The sequence below is a fragment of the Sarcophilus harrisii genome, chromosome 4 (genome assembly GCF_902635505.1).
Source record: "Sarcophilus harrisii chromosome 4, mSarHar1.11, whole genome shotgun sequence".
Taxonomy (NCBI): domain Eukaryota; kingdom Metazoa; phylum Chordata; class Mammalia; order Dasyuromorphia; family Dasyuridae; genus Sarcophilus; species Sarcophilus harrisii.
This window is the reverse complement of record NC_045429.1, coordinates 535,220-555,821: the sequence shown is the minus strand read 5'-3', so window position 1 is coordinate 555,821 and position 20,602 is coordinate 535,220. Positions and strand designations below refer to the sequence as shown.

General features: G+C 48.9%; 1 protein-coding gene across 7 annotated transcripts in view; it reads left to right on the top strand.

Annotated features, from left to right (window-relative positions):
- The window catches only part of NEXN (nexilin F-actin binding protein), a 31,688-nt gene that overhangs the window by 9,238 nt on the left and 1,848 nt on the right, over positions 1–20,602 (top strand). For 3 of the 7 annotated variants that reach the window (XM_031968837.1, XM_031968839.1, XM_031968838.1), the window contains exons 2-12: positions 716–796; positions 2,197–2,388; positions 2,581–2,656; positions 2,753–2,901; positions 7,043–7,084; positions 8,335–8,526; positions 8,632–8,808; positions 11,646–11,837; positions 14,724–14,921; positions 17,137–17,358; positions 20,412–20,597. In XM_031968837.1, coding sequence (XP_031824697.1) covers positions 770–796; positions 2,197–2,388; positions 2,581–2,656; positions 2,753–2,901; positions 7,043–7,084; positions 8,335–8,526; positions 8,632–8,808; positions 11,646–11,837; positions 14,724–14,921; positions 17,137–17,358; positions 20,412–20,597 — 1,653 coding nt within the window. In that variant the 5' untranslated portion in view covers positions 716–769. The remainder of the gene's footprint in view (positions 1–715; positions 797–2,196; positions 2,389–2,580; positions 2,657–2,752; positions 2,902–7,042; positions 7,085–8,334; positions 8,527–8,631; positions 8,809–11,645; positions 11,838–14,723; positions 14,922–17,136; positions 17,359–20,411; positions 20,598–20,602) is intronic. The other 4 variants (XM_031968842.1, XM_031968843.1, XM_031968841.1 and 1 more) reach the window with 3 other exon arrangements.

Here is a 20,602-nt window from a genome sequence, read left to right as displayed (position 1 = left end):
ATGGAAATCAATAGGAGTAACGAAGTTACCTTTTGGTTCCCAAAATCCATTGTAGAAGAGATGAGAGAGCCAGTGTCCGGGTGCTTCGTGGCCAGGAGGACGGAGCCCCCCAAAGCGCCGCTTCCTGCGCTCCGGCAGAGCCAGGCTTGGTTTGGGGAGGGCAGGGGGTTGGTTATCTGGACCTGGGCCAGAGGGGGACAGGCAGGGTACTAAGCCCACCATGGCAATGCGGAACTGGGCAAGAGAGGGCCGTGGATGGCGTCGGTTGTTTGCAGGGGCCTGGCTGGGACCCGCTGCCCGTGCTTAGCTCTTGTTCCGGGGTGGGAGGAGCGGGAGAGCGTCTATGGGTCTTCCCCACTCAGGGATCCTATTAACAATTCAGGGTTTCAAGGGCTGTTGTGGGGAAGGATGAACTTTTATTGCTCTCTCCCAGGGAAAAGCCACAGACTTCCCGCTGGATGTGGACAAGAGCTGAGCTCTCCATCACTGGAGGTCCTGAAATAGGGCTAGGATGAAGGGGGGAGTCATACTGGGACAGGCTGGGCCACAGAGTCCTTGGAGCTCCTCCAGGCTATAGTGACTCAGGGGAGTCCCTGCTTGGGCAGGGGAGAAGAGGCCGCTCACCTGGAGAAACAGTCCCCTTTGCCTTCGATCGAAGGACCACTTGCATCAATCCCGTCCTCATGGAGATACTAACCAGGAAAAATTCTTCCAGGTGCCAAGTTCTCTGCACTCTTCGTAATTGTTGCCAGAGCCACCTCCAGCAAACATGAATGACATTTCCCAAAAGGCCGAGGTAAGTCTCAGGCTCAAAGAGGGAGGGAGGGAGGGAGGGAGGTAGCTTCTGTGAGTGACTTGGGGCTCTTCCCAGTGTCTGCTCTTGGGATGCATTAGCGGCTGGTGTGCGGCCCTTGGTCCTCGAGGTCTCGCCAGCCTGAAAAGGCTTCAGGGATTGACCCAACTGAGACCACGCTTGACCGAGAGGAGATGCCTAATGAGAAGCTTGGCCATCCAGGGCCGAGCCCTACCCTAGTCTGGTCCTAGAACTGGGGCCTTAGTGATAAGGTCGCTCTGTTGGCGGCATTAGCTTGTGTGGAAGGGCCAGAACTTCTGAAGCTGCCCTCAGAACCCCCACAAAGGCTCAGGCCACTTCAGAAGCGGTTGGTTTCAGGTGACGGGCTATATTTGGGACTAAATGCAGAATGATCTGGAGCACAAGTCGAGCTGACCAGGTCGACTCCGGGTTTTGCTCCAGAACTGGTCACTTCACCCCCACGTGGTGGCTCTTCCTCTTGGCGGCCACAGCAGTCCGTCCGTCAGGCCGCTGGCCGTGGCTATGGGGAAGCTGGAGTGGGAAGGGGTGTAGCTCCCGGCACAGGAAATGAAAACCACCCCAAGTTAGGAGATTCTACAACACAACCACGACTTCAATGTCCGATTCATTTTTTGTGTCCATACGTAGCCTTGAAATTCAGGTGAATAAATAAAATTCTAACTAAGGGAATCACAACTTCTATGGAAGCGAGTGTGGGGGAGAATGCTCAGGGCAAAGGTTCTCAGGTTCTTGTGTCATGGACCCTCTGGTAGTATGGGGAAGCCTATGGATCCTTAGAATCATGTTTTGGAAGGAAATTAAAAAGGGAAAGTATAGGATTACAAAGGAAACCCATGTTGCTGAAATGCAGTTATCGAACTATTTGAGAACCACAGAACATTGGTGGAGTCCCCCAAATCTCTCCATAGAGAAGGGGCTGGTGGGTCCTGGGTTAAAGTCCCCTGCCCCCGAGGGTCGTGGATGAGCTAAATCAATCATACTTCTAATGTGCTGAGACTAGCGATGTCAACCAGGAAATGAAATGTGGATGGCACTTGGCAAAAGAAGCCGAGTCCTCTCCTTCCTGGTTTTTTAGTGGCTTTGTCTGCATTGCTCCCCCTTGTCATGGAACTCACATAAAGCTTCATATTGGATCTTATTCTCATGAGAATCTAGCTTTAGTTATTGTGTTTCCATTTTCTTTTTCCATCTGAACTTTACAAGACACAAAATCAGTTTTTGCCGGAGGAAACTGAGCTTCCCAGATGCATACATATTTTCTGTTTTAATATGTTTTTCTTACATTCAATCTAATCTAGTCTGGTCTTAATTTCTTTCCATCTTTTAAGAACTTATCTTTTCTTTCTCTTCATCTAACAAAGATTCTGCTTTCCTCATCTAAACCTGTCCCCAAAACCTATGTACCCAAACTTGGCAAGGGCGATGTCAAGGATAAATTTGAAGCCATGCAGAAAGCGAGGGAAGAGAGAACCCAGAGAAGATCTAGAGACGAGAAGCAAAGAAGAAAAGAACAATTTCTTAGAGAGAGAGAGTGGAACAGGCGAAAGCAGGAGGTGGCTGGATTTGCTGCTTGTTTGTTTTTGAGATTGTTTGTGTTCTAAAGCATTATTTCTTGCTGAAACGCACATGATACAATGTGCTTAATTTGTAAGCTAATTTTTGTCTCATGTGTAGTAACAGAATTTGTTCGTGTTGTGTCTTTGTTTGGAGATGCTCTTTCCAATGAAATGTCTTCACTTGTCTAGCTGAAGGAAATGCTCGCTTCTGACGAGGAAGAGGAGACATCTAAAGTAGAAAAGGCTTATGTCCCAAAGCTAACAGGTAAGGGAGGGATCAAAAGAATTGGTTGGGGACGGAATAGTAAAATAAAATTGTTGCAAAATGCACGACTTTTAAAAAATTATCTTCTGTCCATAGGAACTGTTAAGGGCAAATTTGCAGAAATGGAAAAACAAAGGCAAGAGGAGCAAAGGAAGAGAACTGAAGAAGAAAGAAAGCGCAGGATGGAGCAAGACCTGTTAGAAAAGCGGAAAATCCAGCGAGAATTAGCAAAGCGAGCCGAGCAGGTCCGTAGGACACTGGACCCGGGCCTTGGGGTGGGGACAGTGGGGGTGTAACTTGGGTCTGGGATGCACCTGGGCGGCCGAGAGAGGCTGGCCCTGGCAGTGACATTGACCCCTGGGAGGGGAGCAGAGGAGGCTGGGTGGCCACGGGATGCTTTCATGGGGCTCGGGGTGGGCAGGCGCTGAGAGTGGCAGCTGGCTTGGGCATGGGCCGCGAGCTGCTCCTCTTCCTAGCTATCTCCAGGGATGGGGGGGCAGCACTGAGCACAGAAGTAATGCCGGGGAATAACTGTCAATTGAAATCCTAAGTGGCGGCCCATAATCAGACCTATTTAATTAAGTGAATGGGCACCCATGACTTCAGAGGGCAGAAAATGCAGAGGGGGAGGGGCTGTGGGCAGACTGAGTGCCTGTGGCATTTGTTTTGCTCAACTGCCCATTTATTACAGAGGATGGGTTTTTGGGGAGGAGGAGAAGCCGGGTCCACTTCTGTGCCCCAGAAGGAATGAGGGCCATGGAAGCTCTCCGGAGCTCAAAGAGAAGAAAGTTGCGAGGGAGCACAAACAAACAGAATAGCTTTGAAAGTCACGTCTTGAATTTGTCTTTCAAAAACTGTGACCAGTGGGTCCGAGGAGTTTGTGGCTCTCTTTCTGCCTCTTTTCCCGATCCTTCTCCGGCAGGGCCCTATTCGTGCTTCCGTTCCCGTTCTAACCCAGAGTTCTCCTCAGGCTTTTCTTAGTTTAGTCCTATTTTTCTGGGGCAGGGGAGGGTGGCCGTCCAGGGTCTTCTCTGTGGGGCGCAGTGCGGAGCGTGATGGACGCTTTGGGTCCTCGCCTTGTCCTTTGTGACCAGCTGGGACGGCCCATCCCCAAACCCTGCCTTCTGCGCGGCCTGATGCGGAGGCTGGAAGGAGCCCCCATCTCTGTGTTTGGGGGGGGGGTGAGAACTCTCTGACCCAAGCCCCAGCTCCTTTCCAGCCTGACTGTGCAGCATGGTTTTTGTGCATGAGGGTGAGAATCCGAGTTGGGTGCTGGGTGCGAATCCCTGCTTTGCCATTTAATGCTTGTGTGGGCAGTCCCCCTCAGCGAGCCTCGAGGTCCTCATCTGTAAAATGATGCTCTAGGTGACCTTAACCTCTGACCCTCTCATCCCTCATCTTGTCTTGTGCATGGAGTGACAGGAACCAACTGCCCTGGCGGCTTTCAGGTCTCAGCTGTGACGTCACTACCTCTATGAAGCCTTCTCAGATTTCCTCTGGCTAGGAGGAGGACTTTGTTCTGTCCTCCCCTCTCTCATCCCTCTCTGATGTCCACTCACAAAATTCTAACTTCCATCATAGTTAATATTTAACATCCCGATAGATGGGGGGACGGGAGATCACCTTTCCTTGTTGTTTCCTTGCCTGTAGAATATGACGAGGACTTATTGTTTGCTGGATTGGACTTAAAGCCTGTCATTAAGAAGCCCTTAGAATAAAGCAAAAAACAGGAAAAGAGAAGGGAGGTGGGCAAGGAGAGTTGTTTTCTAGGATCAGAGAGACTGAGGCCTAGGTTTCCTCCTCTCCCAAACAGGGGAGCTCTTAGGCTTCTTCCAGCCCTGAGTTACCAAGGGTCTCCTGGAAAGTTCCTTAGCTATGGAATTGGGAGATCTGGACCTGGTCTCTAGTTCTGATATCATCTCTGTTTTCAGGTTCAGATAAATTAAGACCCCTCCCCAAAGCCCTGTGTATTTAAATGGGCGCCCCTGACATTGTGGGGGAAACCTGATGGGACTATTGAAGTGAGAGCCATTCGAGAAGGTCACCCCTCTGACCTGAGCTTCCATCCCAGACCTGAGGATGAAGAAAGGTGTCCAGCCTCTGAGCCAAGCCAGGTCTCGTTTCCTTTCCCTCCCTCTGGAAGCTCTTGGGACAGTGAGGAAGGAGACTCTCGTACGGGCCTGGGGTGCTCCAGGAAGGGCTCGGCAGACTCTTCTGCCTCCACGGCCTCTCTAGCCAGGAAAGTCATGATGGTGGAACAGAGCCAGGCCTTGGGACCTGCCGCTGGCCTCCCGAGGGAGGCTGTCTGGCAGAGACCAGGAAATGACTTCCTGTGCCTCCAGGAGCCGTGTCCGCAGCTGGACGAGCGTGGGGGAAGGTGTGCAGGCCTCCGGCAGGGGCAAAGGGAGAGGGCCACTCGTCCATCACAGGGGCCTTGGGGGCTTGACCAAATGCTGGCTCAGGGAGCTAGTGCTCAGGCCTGCCATTGGTGTCTAAGTCAAGGCTGACCCATGGTCTCTGCACTCTGGGGACTGACGGGGCTCACGGATGGGCTTGGCAGAGCCTGCCTCGAGGGGTGAATGGGGCAGGCAAACCAGGGGTGCAGAGGACGAAGGTGGCCTCTTTGTGTTCTGAGGCTCCTGACTTTGAAGGGGCTTGCGGCGATGCCCTGTGGCTGGAGGACTTGTTTAGATAGACGTGGGAGGAAGGGGGGGATAGCGCGAGGTCAGGTGGGACTCTGGGCTCCGAAAGGAGCCTCCCAGGCTGGGAGATGTGGGAAACTGAGGCAGGGACAGGTGAAGGATTGCCCAGGGTCACGTGTGTCCTGCCTGACTCCAAGTCCCTGCCCGCTGGGGCGCCTTCGGGAGGACTGAATTCAGATTCTCCAAGTAAAGAAAGAGCTTCCCCATTAGAGCGTATAGAAGGTAGAGCAAAAAGAAGTCTCTCTCGTAAATTAGGGACACTTTAGAAGTCAGATGATGAGATTGATGAGAAAATGACTTTTCTATTGTTTCAAACACTATCCTTTGGGAGGTAGAGAGGAATTGCAGGTCTGTTTGTGGAAGACTCTTTTCCCGTTGATGGCGACATTTTTAAGCACTCGCCGCGGGGCAGCCTGCTGAGCACACACGGCTGTTTGTGGGGGAAAACTCCCCAACTCTGCTCCAGAGGCCATCTCCCTCCTTGCCCCGTGTTAAGTCACCCCTGGCTGGGGTGCGGAGGGAGCGCTGTCAGCAGCAGGTAGACCGAGGCTCCATGTTGGAGAAACCCTCACTCACAACAGCCCAGATTGTGTGGGACAGGAGCTCACAAGGGTCAGTGGGAGGAACTGGGCATGTGCTGCCAGCCCTTCAGAGATGTGGGGGGCACAGGCCCCGTAGTGGGAAGAGAAGAGGGTCTTTGCTTGGTCTCAGGGGACAGTAGGAGTGGAATCCCAGTGCTACCGGGTGCAAATTCGTGACCCCAGAAGGGAAGGGCTGATTCTGGAGTGGGCAGTTGTCCCTTCCCTGGAGGTCTTGAAGCACTGTGGCTTGGAGGCCGCTGGTCGGGAGGCCGTGACCACCGTGATCTTGGAGTTTCCTCCTGATTCTGAGGGATAGAGCCTCTAAGGGATTCATAAATTCATAAAACAAAATACTCCAGGACTTTCCCTCTGCCAGCTTCTCTGGCTCTCCATGGTCTTCCTGGATAGCAGAGCAATGTTGTATCCCTTAAACCATTTTCATCTTTTTTTTCACATCCAATGTTGGGGTTGAGCCCATCAATCAAGTCTTTTGTGAGGCACAGCTCCCCATGCTGAATTGTTCCCCCATTGGGTAAATGTGGCAGAATCCTGAATCAATAACTTTTTTCCCCCTTTAAAGGAATTGCATGAAAGAGTATCTACTCTGGGTGACTCTGCTGCACTGGTTATACATTTCTGGCATTTAGACTCTTCAGAGATCACTTTGTCTTTTCTCACAGAGGGAGGAGTTAATGTGGAAGGGTGTACGTCGACCATCTCAGCTTAAACTGACAAAACTGTTCGTGGCTGCTTTAAGTCCGCTGGGCAGTTATGAGACTTCGACCCACTTAAAATGTTGGTTCCTGTGAATGTTAATAACAGGAAAAATAATGTTGATGGAAAGGTGTTTTTTTTTTTTTAATATCATGGCTAAATCTAATGTTAATATTCAAGTGCAAAGTATTCCCTTGACTTGCTAGTTACAGTTTGAACAGCAGCTCACCAGCCTGTTGGATGAATATCAAAAACCACATTTCCAAAATTTTACATTTGAAAATTTACTGCAAGTATTTGCTTTGATTTGATCATTTTTCAATTGTATGTTTGAAAGCCACAGGCAAAGCACCAACCCAATGTAATGATATGAAATTCTCATTCAATAGATTGAGGACATAAACAATACGGGAACTGAATCAGCATCAGAGGTAAAGACATATTTCTTTTGATGAAACATTCCCCTACAATGACCTGATTCACGAATTCTCTCTCTCTCTCTTTTTAATGAAAGAAACATTGGTAAGAAGGGCACTTTTGTTGATGAAATACTTCACCAAGTAAGACCATGTTTGTGCATTTTTGAATCTACAGCCAAAATTATATCTGTGGAAAAGTCGTTTTTAATTTTTTTTTTACTTTCCTGGCTACATCTAAAATATCAGCTGGCATCAAATATAAATATCCTGCCTAAGAGCCTTGGTTTGAAGTATCCCTCCCAAAAGAAGTGTCTTGCAAATGAGTTCTGACCTGCTACATTTTAGATGATTTCAAATCGCTTATTTTAAAGATACTAGCTTCCCTTGGATCCTTCACCCCCACTCCCCTCCCCCCTTGGTAGCATGTCCTAGGGAGGGGAATTGCCACTCCAATTTTCCTGTCCACTTAAACAGCCCTGTGTGTTTGCATCCCCTACAGTGGAAGTTCCCCAACTACACAGTGTTTAAGAACCATTTCTTTTTGTCCAATGCGGAAACTAAACACATCTAACAAACAATTTGATGGTGTTCCTATGACTGTAGAACGCAGAGCGGAGCAGCTTTATTTTAAGTGTGTATATTTGTGCTCCCCAGTGCCCTGTATCATATTTCTAACAATCAGGAGCAAAAACACAGCATAGAAGGAACTAATTTACATGACTTGAAAGCAAAACCATTTAAAAATCAATTTTTAAGTAGCAAAAAAGGCAATTTTATAACGCTCCTAGTGATGGAAATACCGTGTCTCTCCATAGTAAAAATAACTGTTTATGAATATGAACAATTTTGAAATTCGCACCTTCCAGAGATAAGGATGCATCAGGAAACCGTTTGTTTCCTCCCTCCAGCTCACCATCAAATTGATTCCAAGCCCATTCACCACAGAGATAGCATCTTCTGGGCTCTCAGTGCTTGCATGCGCAGCTGCCTTTTCCCAAAGCTCCAGATTTGTCGCCAGTCACCCTCTTAGCAGCATCTATGTTTGTCTGCAAGTCTGGGTCCCGGGAGAGGATTTCCAGAGGCTAAAAACTAACACAAACACACACACGCACTAATGGACCAGTCGTTGTTGATAAGTGGGGAGGAAAAAAAACCCCTCTTTTTCATGTTACTGTTTGATAGAACCAGGAGGATCTGAGACGGGGTAAGTCCATGAAGCTCAGATTTTGAGTAGGATTCTAATAATCCACCTTATGCACCAGGAAGGAGATGATTCCCTGCTTGTCTCAGTGGTCCCCGTAAAGTCCCAGAAGACACCTGGAAAAAAGAGTTTTGAGGACCTGGAAAGAGAGCGGGAGGAACAGGAAAGAAGCAGACACGAAGAGGAAAAGCGACTCCGATACGAGGAACAAAGGCGATCCCTCAAAGAAGCCAAGTGCCTTTCGCTGGTGATGGTGAGTATGGCCGCTTCTAGGACGGACCCGGCGGGCGGTGAGAGGCTCACACCCTGCCCCCTTAACTTGGCCTGTGACTAACAGCGGCTCTTTCCCCCTCCTCAGGACGAGGAAGCAGAGAGCCGAGACGCCAAGGATGCACTCTCTCCCGGAAAGCTGAAGCTCACTTTTGAGGAAATGGAAAAGGAGAGACAAGAAAGCCAGAGGCGTCGGGCGGCGGAGGAGGCCCGGCAGCGGCTGCAGGAGGAAAGGCGGGCCTTCGAAGAAGCCCGGCAGCACATGGTAAAGGGCCACCCATTTCCGCCATCAAGTATTTCTGCGCACAACCTAACCCTGCACACAACCTTAACCCGGTACCCTCATCGTGCCCCTACAATCCTAACCCAGTACCCTTGCCGTGTTCCTGCACACAACCCTAACTCAGTGCCCTCGTCATGTCCCTACAACCCTAACCGGTACCCTCCTCGTGTTGCTGCACGCAACCCTAACCCGGTGCCCTGTCCCTACAACCCTAACCCAGTGCCCTCGTTGTGTCCCTACAACCCTAACTCGGTGTCCTCATCGTGTCCCTACAACCCTAACCCGGTGCCCCCGTCGTGTCCCTGCTAACCCGATGCCCTCCATCATGTTTTCCAGACATGCTGACAGGCAAAGAAAGGGTTTACGGAAATCCTTTACTGACATTACAGAAAGGGTTCTGAGTCTCGCAGACTGTTTTGAAACCTCATTATCAGTTGATTACAATTTGACCTAAATGAAAAGATTAACTTTCTGAATTCCTTGTTCTAAAGGATCCTGTTGCCCCTATTTTCCCTATTCTCAAGTCCAGCCCCTTCAAACGTGTGACATAGTGTTAAAGCATGGCCTGGCCTGGGCCTCCCCTCTCCCCTCACTCCCTCAATCTCCCCAACGGGACACAGGTAGGACAGCAGCTTTGCTTTTTCTTTTGTCTTTCTTTTTTCCAATCTTTTAACTTTTCTCTGCATTTATCTTTGTTCCAGGTTCTAAGTCAATCCAGGGGGACTTTTTAATATTACTCATAAGTAACTAAAAGTGAAACAGTGCCTTCATTAATTAGTGTGCTTGGAGTCCACCGCAGTTTATAAAAAGAGAAATGTCTTTTCTCATAAGCCTTTAGCTTATTTGCCATTAGTATCAAATCTGTTTCATACGTGTAGGCACACTTTTTGTGTTCCTCGCTACATCATTCATTGACATCATAATAATGGAAAACCTATTTACATCTTTTTCTTCTTTTAAAAAAATTTCAACAGGCCCACATTGCCTCCTAATATAATAGCTTTTCATTTTTCAAAATCCATGCAAAGATAGTTTTCAACGTTCGGCCTTGCAAAACCTTGTGTTCCATATTTCCCTCCCTCCCTCCCGTCCCCCTCCCCTAGATGGCAAGTAATCCAATGTAGGTTTACCTGTTCCCCTACTTCATCAAGGCATCAGCTGTGAGAAAAGTCAGAACAGAATCGCCACAATTGCCCTGAAGACTTCTCCTGGGCATGGGAGCCTGGTTTCCGTTGGCACCATTTAGGGTCTCAATTCTGTCAGTAAATCAGTCACTGAGACTTATTAAGGGCCTCCCATGTGCCAGGAGCTGTCCTAAGTGCCGGGGATACAAAGAAAGGATGAAAAAGTCTACAGTGTAATGGTAGGGACAATGGGCAAATCCCTGGAGAAGAGCAATTCCATGCAGGACCTGCAGGCAGGAGGTACCAGAGGGAAGGCTGCAGCATTTAAGAGGGATCAAGGAAGGCTTCCTATAGAAGGGGGGATTGAAGGAAGCCAGTGAACAGCCAGAGAGAGCATGTCTGCAATTGGGATACAGTGTCCAAGCGGGCGGGTATTCCCAGATCACAGAGTGCCTGTGGGGATTGGATGAGGAAATGAGAAATAAGGAGGATTGGGGGTTAGAATTAAATGTGCACATAGGTGAGTAGAGGGACGGGGTTCCCCACTGTAGGAAAGTGAGGAGGAGGGGTGGGTATAAGATGTCTCCTGGGTACCTGAAAGGTGAAGGGATGAGCTTGGAGGTCAGGGATGGAGAGGTGGATTTGAGGGGTGATCATGGAAGCTGGTGAGATCATCCAATGAAACCGGCTTAGGGAGCTCACACAATTTGGGATCATGGCCTGTGGGCAGATCCAGCAGAGGGGTCACTGAGGAGGACTAGGAGAGAGGCGGCTGCAGAGAGATCCAGAAGAATGAGGGTTGAGAAGAGACTCGGCTTTGGCTTAAGAAAATTTGGGTAACTTTGGGGAGAGCAGGCAAAAGCCAGGTTGTCAGAGGTTAAGAGAAGAGTGGGAGGAAATGAAATGGGTGGAGTCTCTTCACAGAATAAAGGTTACCCTTGGAATTCTCGTGGCAGCCCCTCAGAATATTGACAGTAACTAATTTTGTTTCTCAAGTTTTCTTGCTCCTTTTTTTTCCCCACCTATCCCAGAAGCCTGGTTCCCTCTCTCCCAGATGGTAACTGTACCACCCCATCCCCTCAGAACAGGGTCAGAGTCCCTCATTTTATGTGGGACGGACTATGGAAGTGGGGGCTTGGTATCCTGCCCTTCTTGATCTTCCATTTAAGACCGAAGGAGGAAGCACAGGCAAAGCCTTGAATGCGCTGCTTGTGGTAGAGCTCCAGCCTTGGGGACCGTTGCTAACGAGAAGACAGTCCGTCAGCGGTCTCCCTCTCCCTGACGCTCTCCTTGGTGGTCTTCTGAGGAGGCCGTCATGGGAGGGAGGCTTTGGCTTCTGGAAATGGCCCAGGAAGGAGCAGGAGGAACCTTCAGAGAGTTCCTTTGTAACATGAATAAACTTTCTGACTTTGTAAGTTCTGAGAAAGAGTGGAGAATGGTCTCTGAGGCTGGGGCTTCCTCTTGTGATTACCTGCAAGGCCTCCATCCTCTTAGTGCCCCCAAGGGATACTCCAAGAGCCAGGTGCCAAGTAATGATCAGCTGTATCAATGGAGGGAGCTTCCACTCTTGGGGTTCTCTGCCTTCCTGAAACCTCCTCGAACCTCCCCCCTCGCTCTAAGATGTTCCTGTGAAGGATGTCTGACCTTCCTTCACATTTGACCCTATTTTTAAGTACAGATCTTTGCCCCGGTCAGGTCAATGAAGAGGAAGGCAGCCTTGAAATGGAAAATTCTCTTCGAGAGTCTCCTCGGCCTGGGAAGCTCAAGCTCAGCTTTGAAGATATAGAAAGGCAAAGAAGAGAAGAGGAGAAGAGGAGGGCTGAAGAAGAAGCCCGGAAGCGAATAGAAGAAGAGAAGAGAGCTTTCGCAGAAGCAAGGAAGAGCATGGTAAACAATGGATGCCCCCAAAGAGGGGTGGGCTTGGGGCATGCCCCTGGGGTGGATGAAGCTTCTGAGAGATGAGAGGGAGAGAGGTCCAGAAAGGAGTGGTTCAGAGGCAGAGGCCCACACCCTTCCAATCTTGTCCAAGGACCCTCTTAGTTGGCAGAGGGGACACTCCAGCTGTTACCTTCTGGGTTCAGAAGGGATCTCTGGGGGCTGGGGCCAGGGTGGAAATGGAACCATGTGCGCATTTCTATGTAAAAACATGTTCAAGGGTGTTTGAAACTAAGATGCTTTTAGAAACCGACATCCTTTTCTCCTCCTATTTCTTTATATGATAAGATCAATTTCCATCCCCAAATGAGGTTTTAAGTTCTTCCCTCTTTGAGCCTAAACTGATGAGATCAAGCTTCAGACAATGCTCATCCTCTTCTAATAGTCTTTTGTGACTCTTCAGGTGATCCACTTTGTTCCATGACACCTCCCCTTTCCTTTTCTCCTGGTATGGTCCTTTTCCCACCCTTTAATGTCTTTTTCTTTGGTATCATCACATCAGAGTCCATTCACAATCACATAGTCCATGTGATGACCCCTCCAATTGCCCCAGTAACAGATACGGTTTTCAAGAGTTGCAGATATCATTTTCCCATCTAAGGATGTAAACAGTTTAACCTTTAAATAATATATATCTCCCCCCCCCCCACACACACACCCTGGTTTACCTTTCTATGCTTTTCTCAAGTCCAATGTTTGAAGATCACATTCTCTATTTAGTTCTGTTTTTTTTTTTTTCCCAATAGAAATGATTGAAAGTCTCTTATTTCATTGATCTCTTCCCTTGAAAGACTGATGCTCAGTCTCGCTGGATAGTTAATTCTTGGTTGTAACCCCAGGTCCTTTGCCTTCCCTAACAGGCTCTCCGATCCTTTATGGTAGACACTACCAGATCCTGGGTAATCCTGACTGGTGCTCCTTAATATTTGAATTGTTTTTGTCTGGCAGCTTGCAGTATTTTCCCCTTGAGATTATAGTTCTGGAGTCTTGTAAGAATGTTCCTTGGAGTTTTCCTGGTAGAATCTCTTTCCAGAGGTAATGGATGGATTCTTTTAATGACTATTTCCCATTCTGGTTCTAATATATCAGGGCAGTTTTCCTTGATGATCTCTTGAAAAATGTTATCCAAGCTCTTTTTTTGATCATGGCTTTTAGGTAGATCAATAATTTTTTAAAGTGTCTCTCCTGAATCTGTTTTCTAGGTTGGCTGTTTTTACATTTTCTTCCATTTTTTAATTCTATTTAGTTTGTTTGACTGATTCTAGATGTTACATAGAATCATTAGCTTCCATTTGCCCCATTCTAGTGTTTAATGTGTGATTTTTTTCAGTTAGCTTTTATATCTCCTTTTCCATTAGATTAACTCTACTTTTCAAGGTGTTTACTTCAGTGGATTTTTTTTTTTTTTTTTTGCATTTGGCCTAATTGCATTTTTAAGGAATTATTTTCTTAAGTCAGTTTTTTTTTTCTTCCTTTTCCAACCTGTTGATTCTTTTGCATACCTCTCATTCCTTTTCTCATTTCTTCTTCCCTCTCATTTGCCTTTTAAATCCTTCATGAGCACTGCCAAGAAACCTCTTTGGGCTTGAGACCAATTCCTATCACTCTTTGAGATTTCCTCTGTGGATATTTTGGGTTGGTGTTTGATCTTCCCTGGCACCATAATATCTTTCTATAGTCCAAGTTCTTTTCTATTTCTTGATCATTTTCTTTCCTTTTCTTTTTGTATTTCCTCTTTTTTTTACCTTTATGGTTGAGTTTTGCTACCCGGGTAAAGGAGGCACTATCCCAAGCTTCCTGTACAGCCCTCAGCTTTGGCTTTGGGCACAGGGGCCCCTTGTGTTGGATGTTTTGCTCACAGCAGGGAGTAGAGCTTTGCCTGTTCTTTCCAGGAAATATCCTAGTTCCCCAGAATTTGCCTTCCGAGCTGGGATTGGAGGCTGCCCCACTGGTCTTCTGCTCTACTGAGCCAAGATTGAGGGTCTCAGGTACTGATCTGCAGTGGTTACGACCCCCTCACTGGCTTTTGCTGGGCTGAACACCCCTTTCACCTCAGTGAGACTGACCATTTTTAAAATCCTTCCAATCTGTCTTGAGCTGGAGAGGAGTCTGTCAGATGCAGCTTTCTGACTTCATTCCGCCAGCTTGGCTCTGACCCCTGAACTCATAGAGCCCAACTTAGAGAGATACCTGGGGATTGGAAAGAGCTGGTCTCCAGAAGAGACGCTTCTTTGGAAACACCTAATTTTGAACATCCTTAATATAATCTCCCTCTTTGTTTCTAACCCAAGAACTTCCGCTGCCCCCATCTTTCCTCTCTGTAGTTGTCCTGGAAGCTCCCAGGACTGGGAATTCAGAAACAAAATGCCTCTCTTTCTAGGGGTGTGAGGGGCTAGACAGGGAGGAATAGGGGCTTCCTTGTAAATGGCAGAGGTTGGGCTTGAAGTGGTCTGGGTGGCCTCTCAGTGTTCTTCCAAATTACGGATTTATATTTTTCAAAATTCCTCCACCCACATTAAGTCCTTTCCACCTTAAAGTCTTTGACCCAGTGATTTTGCTTTACCCTCAGCATAAATCTGTGAGTTATGTAAGGCTAATTTTGTTGAATCCATCTTAAGACCCAAGGAAGAGAAGGCCCTCCTCGTATTCAATGACTTCTCTCTGGCCACATAGTAGAATTCAGACCTCCCGGCTTCTGGTCACTCCCGGACTCTTTCAAATGCCAAAAAATTCTAGTACCTTCGAGGGACATGTTTTATTTTTAGCATGTGCATCTCCATAATGAAGCTTCTCCTTTTTGTTTGGTCTCCACAAATGGGAAATTATTACTTTCAACAGGTGCTAGATAGTGATTCTCCAGAGATCTATAAAACAGTTTCCCAAGAATCTCTTACACCAGGGAAACTAGAAATTAATTTTGAGGAGTTATTGAAACAAAAAATGGAAGAAGAAAAGAGACGGACTGAGGAGGAACGGAAGCATAAACTGGAGATGGAGAAGCAGGAATTTGAACAACTGAGACAGGAAATGGGGCAGGTGAGCATTCAGCATTAAGGTGCTTTTTAAGACAAGGATATGCCCTTGTGTGTGGAGACTGGTCACAGCCAGCTAGGTGGGAGGCAGTGGGCTGTGGGCCAGGGGCTCAAGGTCTTTCTCTGACCTGTCCAGCATTGTTGTGGGACTGTGAGCAGTCACGGCCCTGTCGGCCTCCCTTGTGACCCACAAACAGCATCATGAACGCTGACCACTCACTGTGACAAGAGTCCTCACTGGAAGCAGAAAAAGGCCCTTGATGGGGAGGACCCTGCAAGGAATCTGGCTCACCATCCCCTCGCCCCTGCTGTGGGGGAGGTCACAGGCTCATCTTTGCAGTCCCACAGAAAGAAAAGACAAAATCCCTGCCCCCAATAGGCTTAGACTCCACTGGAGAGGAAGCGGAATGTGGCCCCGTAACTGAGACACAGGGAAGATAGGGACAGATAGGAAGATGTTAAAGCAAAGTGCAATGAGAAACCAGAGGGTGAGATCCCTTTGAATTGGGGAGAGGGGGAAGGGAAGGTTTTCTGGAAGAGGGAACAGTAGTAGCAGAGCAAAGTGCCTGCAGTGGCATTCATGTCACACACATTTATCAAGTGCTTACTGTATACCAGGCACTGTGCTAAGTATGGGGGACCCAAGGAAACACAAGCACAAGATGTAGAAATGAGGCAAAATGGGAAAGCATCGGGAGTAGCCTGGGGGGGGGGTGTTCCCTGAAGAAAGTGAGGAAGGCCCCGTCACATGGGAGAACTCAGGGGAGGGTACGGACTCTGTCCGGCAGGATGGATGGGAGTTTATCGCTGGGGTTACAGATTGATCTCCGAGAAATCACTGACTTGATGGGAGGAGAGAAAGCGAGGGGGTGGGGGGGAGGTACTGAGAGGGGCAGAACATCATTCCACACTAAGCAGGTACACAATATTATGGAGAAAGGCGGGATCCAGGGAATCTAAGTCAGGGGGAAAGAAGGAGGGGACTGAGGATGGATTTTTGAGACCCCTGTGTAAATGACTTTGCAAGGACTTTCCCTCCAGTTTTTGAAGGACAAGATTGCCACAAAGGCAGTTGAAGATAGCAGCATTTCTGCTTTTGGAAAGTGCTGCTGGTCTCCCATCCCACTGTGCCTGGCCCTCTCTGTGCCAGGTTTCCAATCCAGTCCCTCAAATTCACCAATTTTTCTTTAAATGACCCATCGATCAGAGCCGCTTACTTTTCTGCCTCATCTGAGAGGGATCCAAATGTTCTGATTCCTCCATGTAAACCTTGCAAACATCATGGCTTGGATCGGGTGGCCAGCCCTCCCCAGGGCGATCATATAACAAAGAGGCATTTTTGAGAAACTACGGGCACCCAATGGGTGCATGGGGGAGATCCGGAGCCCTGGGCACTGTTTAAGGGGGCGCCTTGTGCCTGACACTGGTGATTTTGTTCCTCCTCTGATTTCTGGCCAGGGTCATTCTGCAGGGATAGGTTGTGGTAGCAGCTGCGCGCTGTCTCCCCGGCAGATGGGGGAGGGCTTGGGGGTTCACTCATTTCTGACCGTGCAGTCACCATGTCCTGTTCATGTACCACACGTGCACGCACAGCCACGGGCTGATCATTGGCACAATTAGTGCTTTCTCCCAACTCCAATAATAATGGGAAAATTCTAATTTTGAGAAAATGAGTGTGCCTTAGTTAGGTTTGTGCACATTTTTAAAAATCATATAATTAAACATTCCAATGTGAGGTGCATGTAAAAAACAAATTTTGAAAAAAAGTAAAAACTACATTGTAAGTGGGGTAAAAAAAGTAACCCCCACCCAAAGTCCCAATTGCCGGCAGTAATAGCTTGTTTCTACAACCTCTTGCACAGACACTGTCTATGTGATCGATCTCTTTTGATCCACACAGCAATTTTATGAGATAGGAGCTATTCTCATCTTCCACTGATTCGGGGATTCCCTTTAAAAGGGAGTAGTGGTGGTGCTGAGCGTTCAGAGGAAAGGGTTGTAGAGTAAGAGACAAGTAGAACCAATAAAACTTTAAAAAAAATAGATATGGGCATGAAAATAATTATTTTTTAATGGATGTTCTTTTGTAGTAAAGTGCTCAATTTTGGTTAAAAATGGGAAGTTAAAATTTTTTTCGGAAAGGTTAAAAAAATTCTTTTGTATGAAATTATATGGTGATATCGTTTCCAATCATCTTATAAGATTTTAATTTTTTCAAGGACGAGGAGGAAACGGAAACCTTTGAACTTAGCAGGGAGTATGAAGAATTAATTAAATTAAAAAGGAGTGGTTCTATACAAGCTAAGAACTTAAAAAGCAAGTTTGAAAAAATTGGACAATTGTCTGAAAAGGAAATACAGAAAAAGATTGAAGAAGAGCGAGCTAGAAGAAGGGCCATTGATCTGGAGATTAAAGAACGAGAAGCAGAGCATTTTCACGAGGTAAGTCTTCACACTGGGCTAAGCTCCTCGCTAAGAGCCAACATTCTGGGGAGGGGGCGCAGTGGAGGGATCAGAGACCCTCTGTGGGTAACCTCAGGTCCTTCTCCCTCTCTCCCACTCACTGCCTGGGGCTTAATCTGGGGCAAGCCCGTGCGCCTCCGTGCGTGCCACAAAAACGGGGCCGACAGAGCGCGCGCCTCGCCGGGCGCCGGGCCCACAATGGGCCTTCCCTTGCCCCCTCCCCTTTCCGCTTGTCCGGATCCTGCGGTCCCGGGTGCGACGTCCTCCAGAATGATCACGGCTCCTAGTGGAACGTGCCGGGAGCCGGCTGGAGGGCCCCTTCCCAAAGCCCCCTGGGCCCCCGCCCTCCCTCGCTGACGCTTCCCCTCTTATCTCCAGGCTCCCTGGGAAGTAGGTCCTCCTCCCGGGAAGGGGGGTGGGACCTTCTCTGGTTTAGCTTTGGAACTTTCTCCTGGAATAAAAATTCAGGTCACTTGTGAGACCAAGACGCCTACGTGGGCTCGTGAGAGCCCAGAGAGGTCTAGACCCGCCGGACCCTGGCTTGGTTAAACCGCGTCCAGTGCGCCAGGTTCAGCTTCTTAGCCAGGAGACCGACAAGCGTATTCCACGAGGAGCAAACAGAGGGATGGGGTCAGCGGCCTCCTGAGGGAGGGAGGGAATCAAGCAGCGTCCCAAGGACCAGCAGCGTCGAGGGTGGGAGGGGGTCAGCAGTGTCCAGAGGGAAAAAGGGGGTCAGCAGCGCCCTGCATCGTAAGGACCAGTGACAATTTGGGGGTGTTTGCCCCAAAGGATGATGACTGGGAAGGAAAGCAATCATGGCAGCGGTCCTTGGGAAAAGGGTCCAACAGTTTAGAGATGGAGGGGCCCCAAGTCAGACCCCACCAAAGTCTCGGAATCCAAATCTCATCAGTTCCATCACACAATGGGAGGAGTGACAGGTGTAGACGCCTGCCAGACCAGCTCCAGAACCTCCCAAGGCCGGTAGACAGGAAGTTGTCCCTAAATAAAAGCTGTGAAAGGCTCTTTTCCTGCCAAATGGAGAATTGATCCAAGAGGCAAAAGGGAGCCAGATCAGGGGAATGACGGGTTCAACTCATGGATTTAGGAATATCACATTGGCAACTGTGTGGAGGAAGGGTTGGGGTGGGGAGGCTGCGATCCCCAAGGGTTGAAGGGCTGGGGTTGGGAGACTGGGGTCCATGATGCCCCTTGCCTCAGGAGGTGGCCGTGAGTGGAGAAGTGCATTAATGGGACAGACTCTGGAGGAGAGCTGGGACCCAGCGAGTAACTGGAAATGGGGGATGGAGAGAGCCAGGGCAACGACTATGGAGCAACATCTGGGGGAGCCGAGCAGCTCCCCAGCACCCTCCTCCCTTTGCCCCTGGGGGTCTTTGGGCTTCTCCGGGATCCTCCCCCTTGACGTCCCCCTCCCAGCTATCCCATACCCCGTATCTGCTTTCTGACAAGGAGTGGGCTCCCGCCCCATATATTCGGTGCTGGCCGTTGGCAGGCCCGGTACTGGTCCAGGCTCCCAAAGAGCTGGCCATGAGTGCCAAGTGGAGAGTGTAGATGGCAGGCGCCGAAGCAGAGATTTAGGGTAGCAAGGCAGACTGGTCAGGAGTCTCCAGCTGACTGAGCATGTGCAGGCACAGGGGTAGAGGGTGGATGGAAGCCAGGAGACAATGGTCCCAAGTTGGGCCTCATGAAGGTAGTGACCATGTGGAAAAGTCATGAAGGCTAGGATCTAGCCCAGGAGGCAGGCAGCCCACAATGGTGTCAGGGTCACAGCCAACAGCCAACAGCATCGCAGCAGGGAGGGGAGGGGGACAGAGAAGTGGCCAAACGGCTTCTGGACTGGCCGGTCAGCTCCGGAGCTGATGCAGCGGCTGAGAAATAAGACAAGCAGCAAGGAAGGCAGACTAGGTCTGTGGTGGTGAGATCCGTAACAAAGATGTCTGTTATGGAGCATAGGTGGAGGATGGGGGGGAGGCTCAGAGCCAGGACTGTCGGGGCGACCTGCTGGACAGGGGGGAACAGGAGGAAGTGGAAGGAGCAGGAAATGGGGGATGAACTAACCCAAGTGCTAAACCTGTGGAATATACTGAGAACATTTTTAGACAGAACAAGAAGCACTGGGAAGAAGCATTAGTTCACGTCTTCTGGGAAGATCAGGTAGGATCTTAGAAAAGAGATTTAAAATCATTTAATGAATAATTGTGAAGCAAATGAGTCTGCAAGACAGCAGGGAATTTTAAGTGTGGCCTTGAGATGCGTGGCTGCCGCAGTCCCTCCGTATCCCCACACCCTTTCTGGAGACTGGTGCACTTACCCTGGAAGGGGAAGAGGTTACCCAGGCCACACTAGGGCTTTCCACTTGCCACCGCGCACTTTTACTCCTCACTCTCCTCTCCCTTTCCTCCCTGTCCTGCAGGTGCTAAATAACTCTAGTAGATTAGGGGAAGATCATCTTGGTCTGAGCCTTGGAAGCTGAGGACCTTCATTTTCTCCCCCATAAAGTGACTCACGAATGGAAGGTTTTTCCTTTGTGATTCCCTGGGCCGTGGTTCTTAAAATCACAAGCGCTCTTTCTTCAACCAGGCCATGAAATGACCATCTCTGCCTTTTGCGGCACCTCAGAGCTCTCAAAGCTTGAACCAAGCAAATGGAACTCCGGCTGCTTTGGAAGCGTTTGTCGTAGCAGGCAATATTGGGTCATAATTGTGCCTCCACAATTAGTTTTTAGTCATGTTTTGGGCTGCTAGGAGTGTATTTAAAGTGTAAGAAATGGGCAGCAGGCAAAAATGAAGCAAGTGCTTTCTGCAGATGAGGTCCAGACCCGATGTGGGCCTAGTTTCTGTGGAGATGAGGGGACTGTCCATGGGCGGCCATCTTTCACCTGGAAATGCCTGGGGTCTCCTCAGAGGCCTCGCCTAGGTGCTAGGCTCCTGAGGAACAAAGACCCTCATCTTTCCTGGAATGACTGGGGTCTTAATGAATTGTATTCTGACTCTCATTTGGTCACACGTCCTCAGGAAGATGACGTTGATGTGAAGCCGGCCCAGAAGAGTGAGGCGCCCTTCACTCACAAGGTCAACATGAAGGCGCGCTTTGAGCAGATGGCCAAGGCCAGAGAAGAGGAGGAACAGCGGAGGATTGAGCAGCAGAAGCTGCAGCGCATGCAGTTTGAGCAGGAGGAGATCGACGCAGCCCTCCAGAAGGTCAG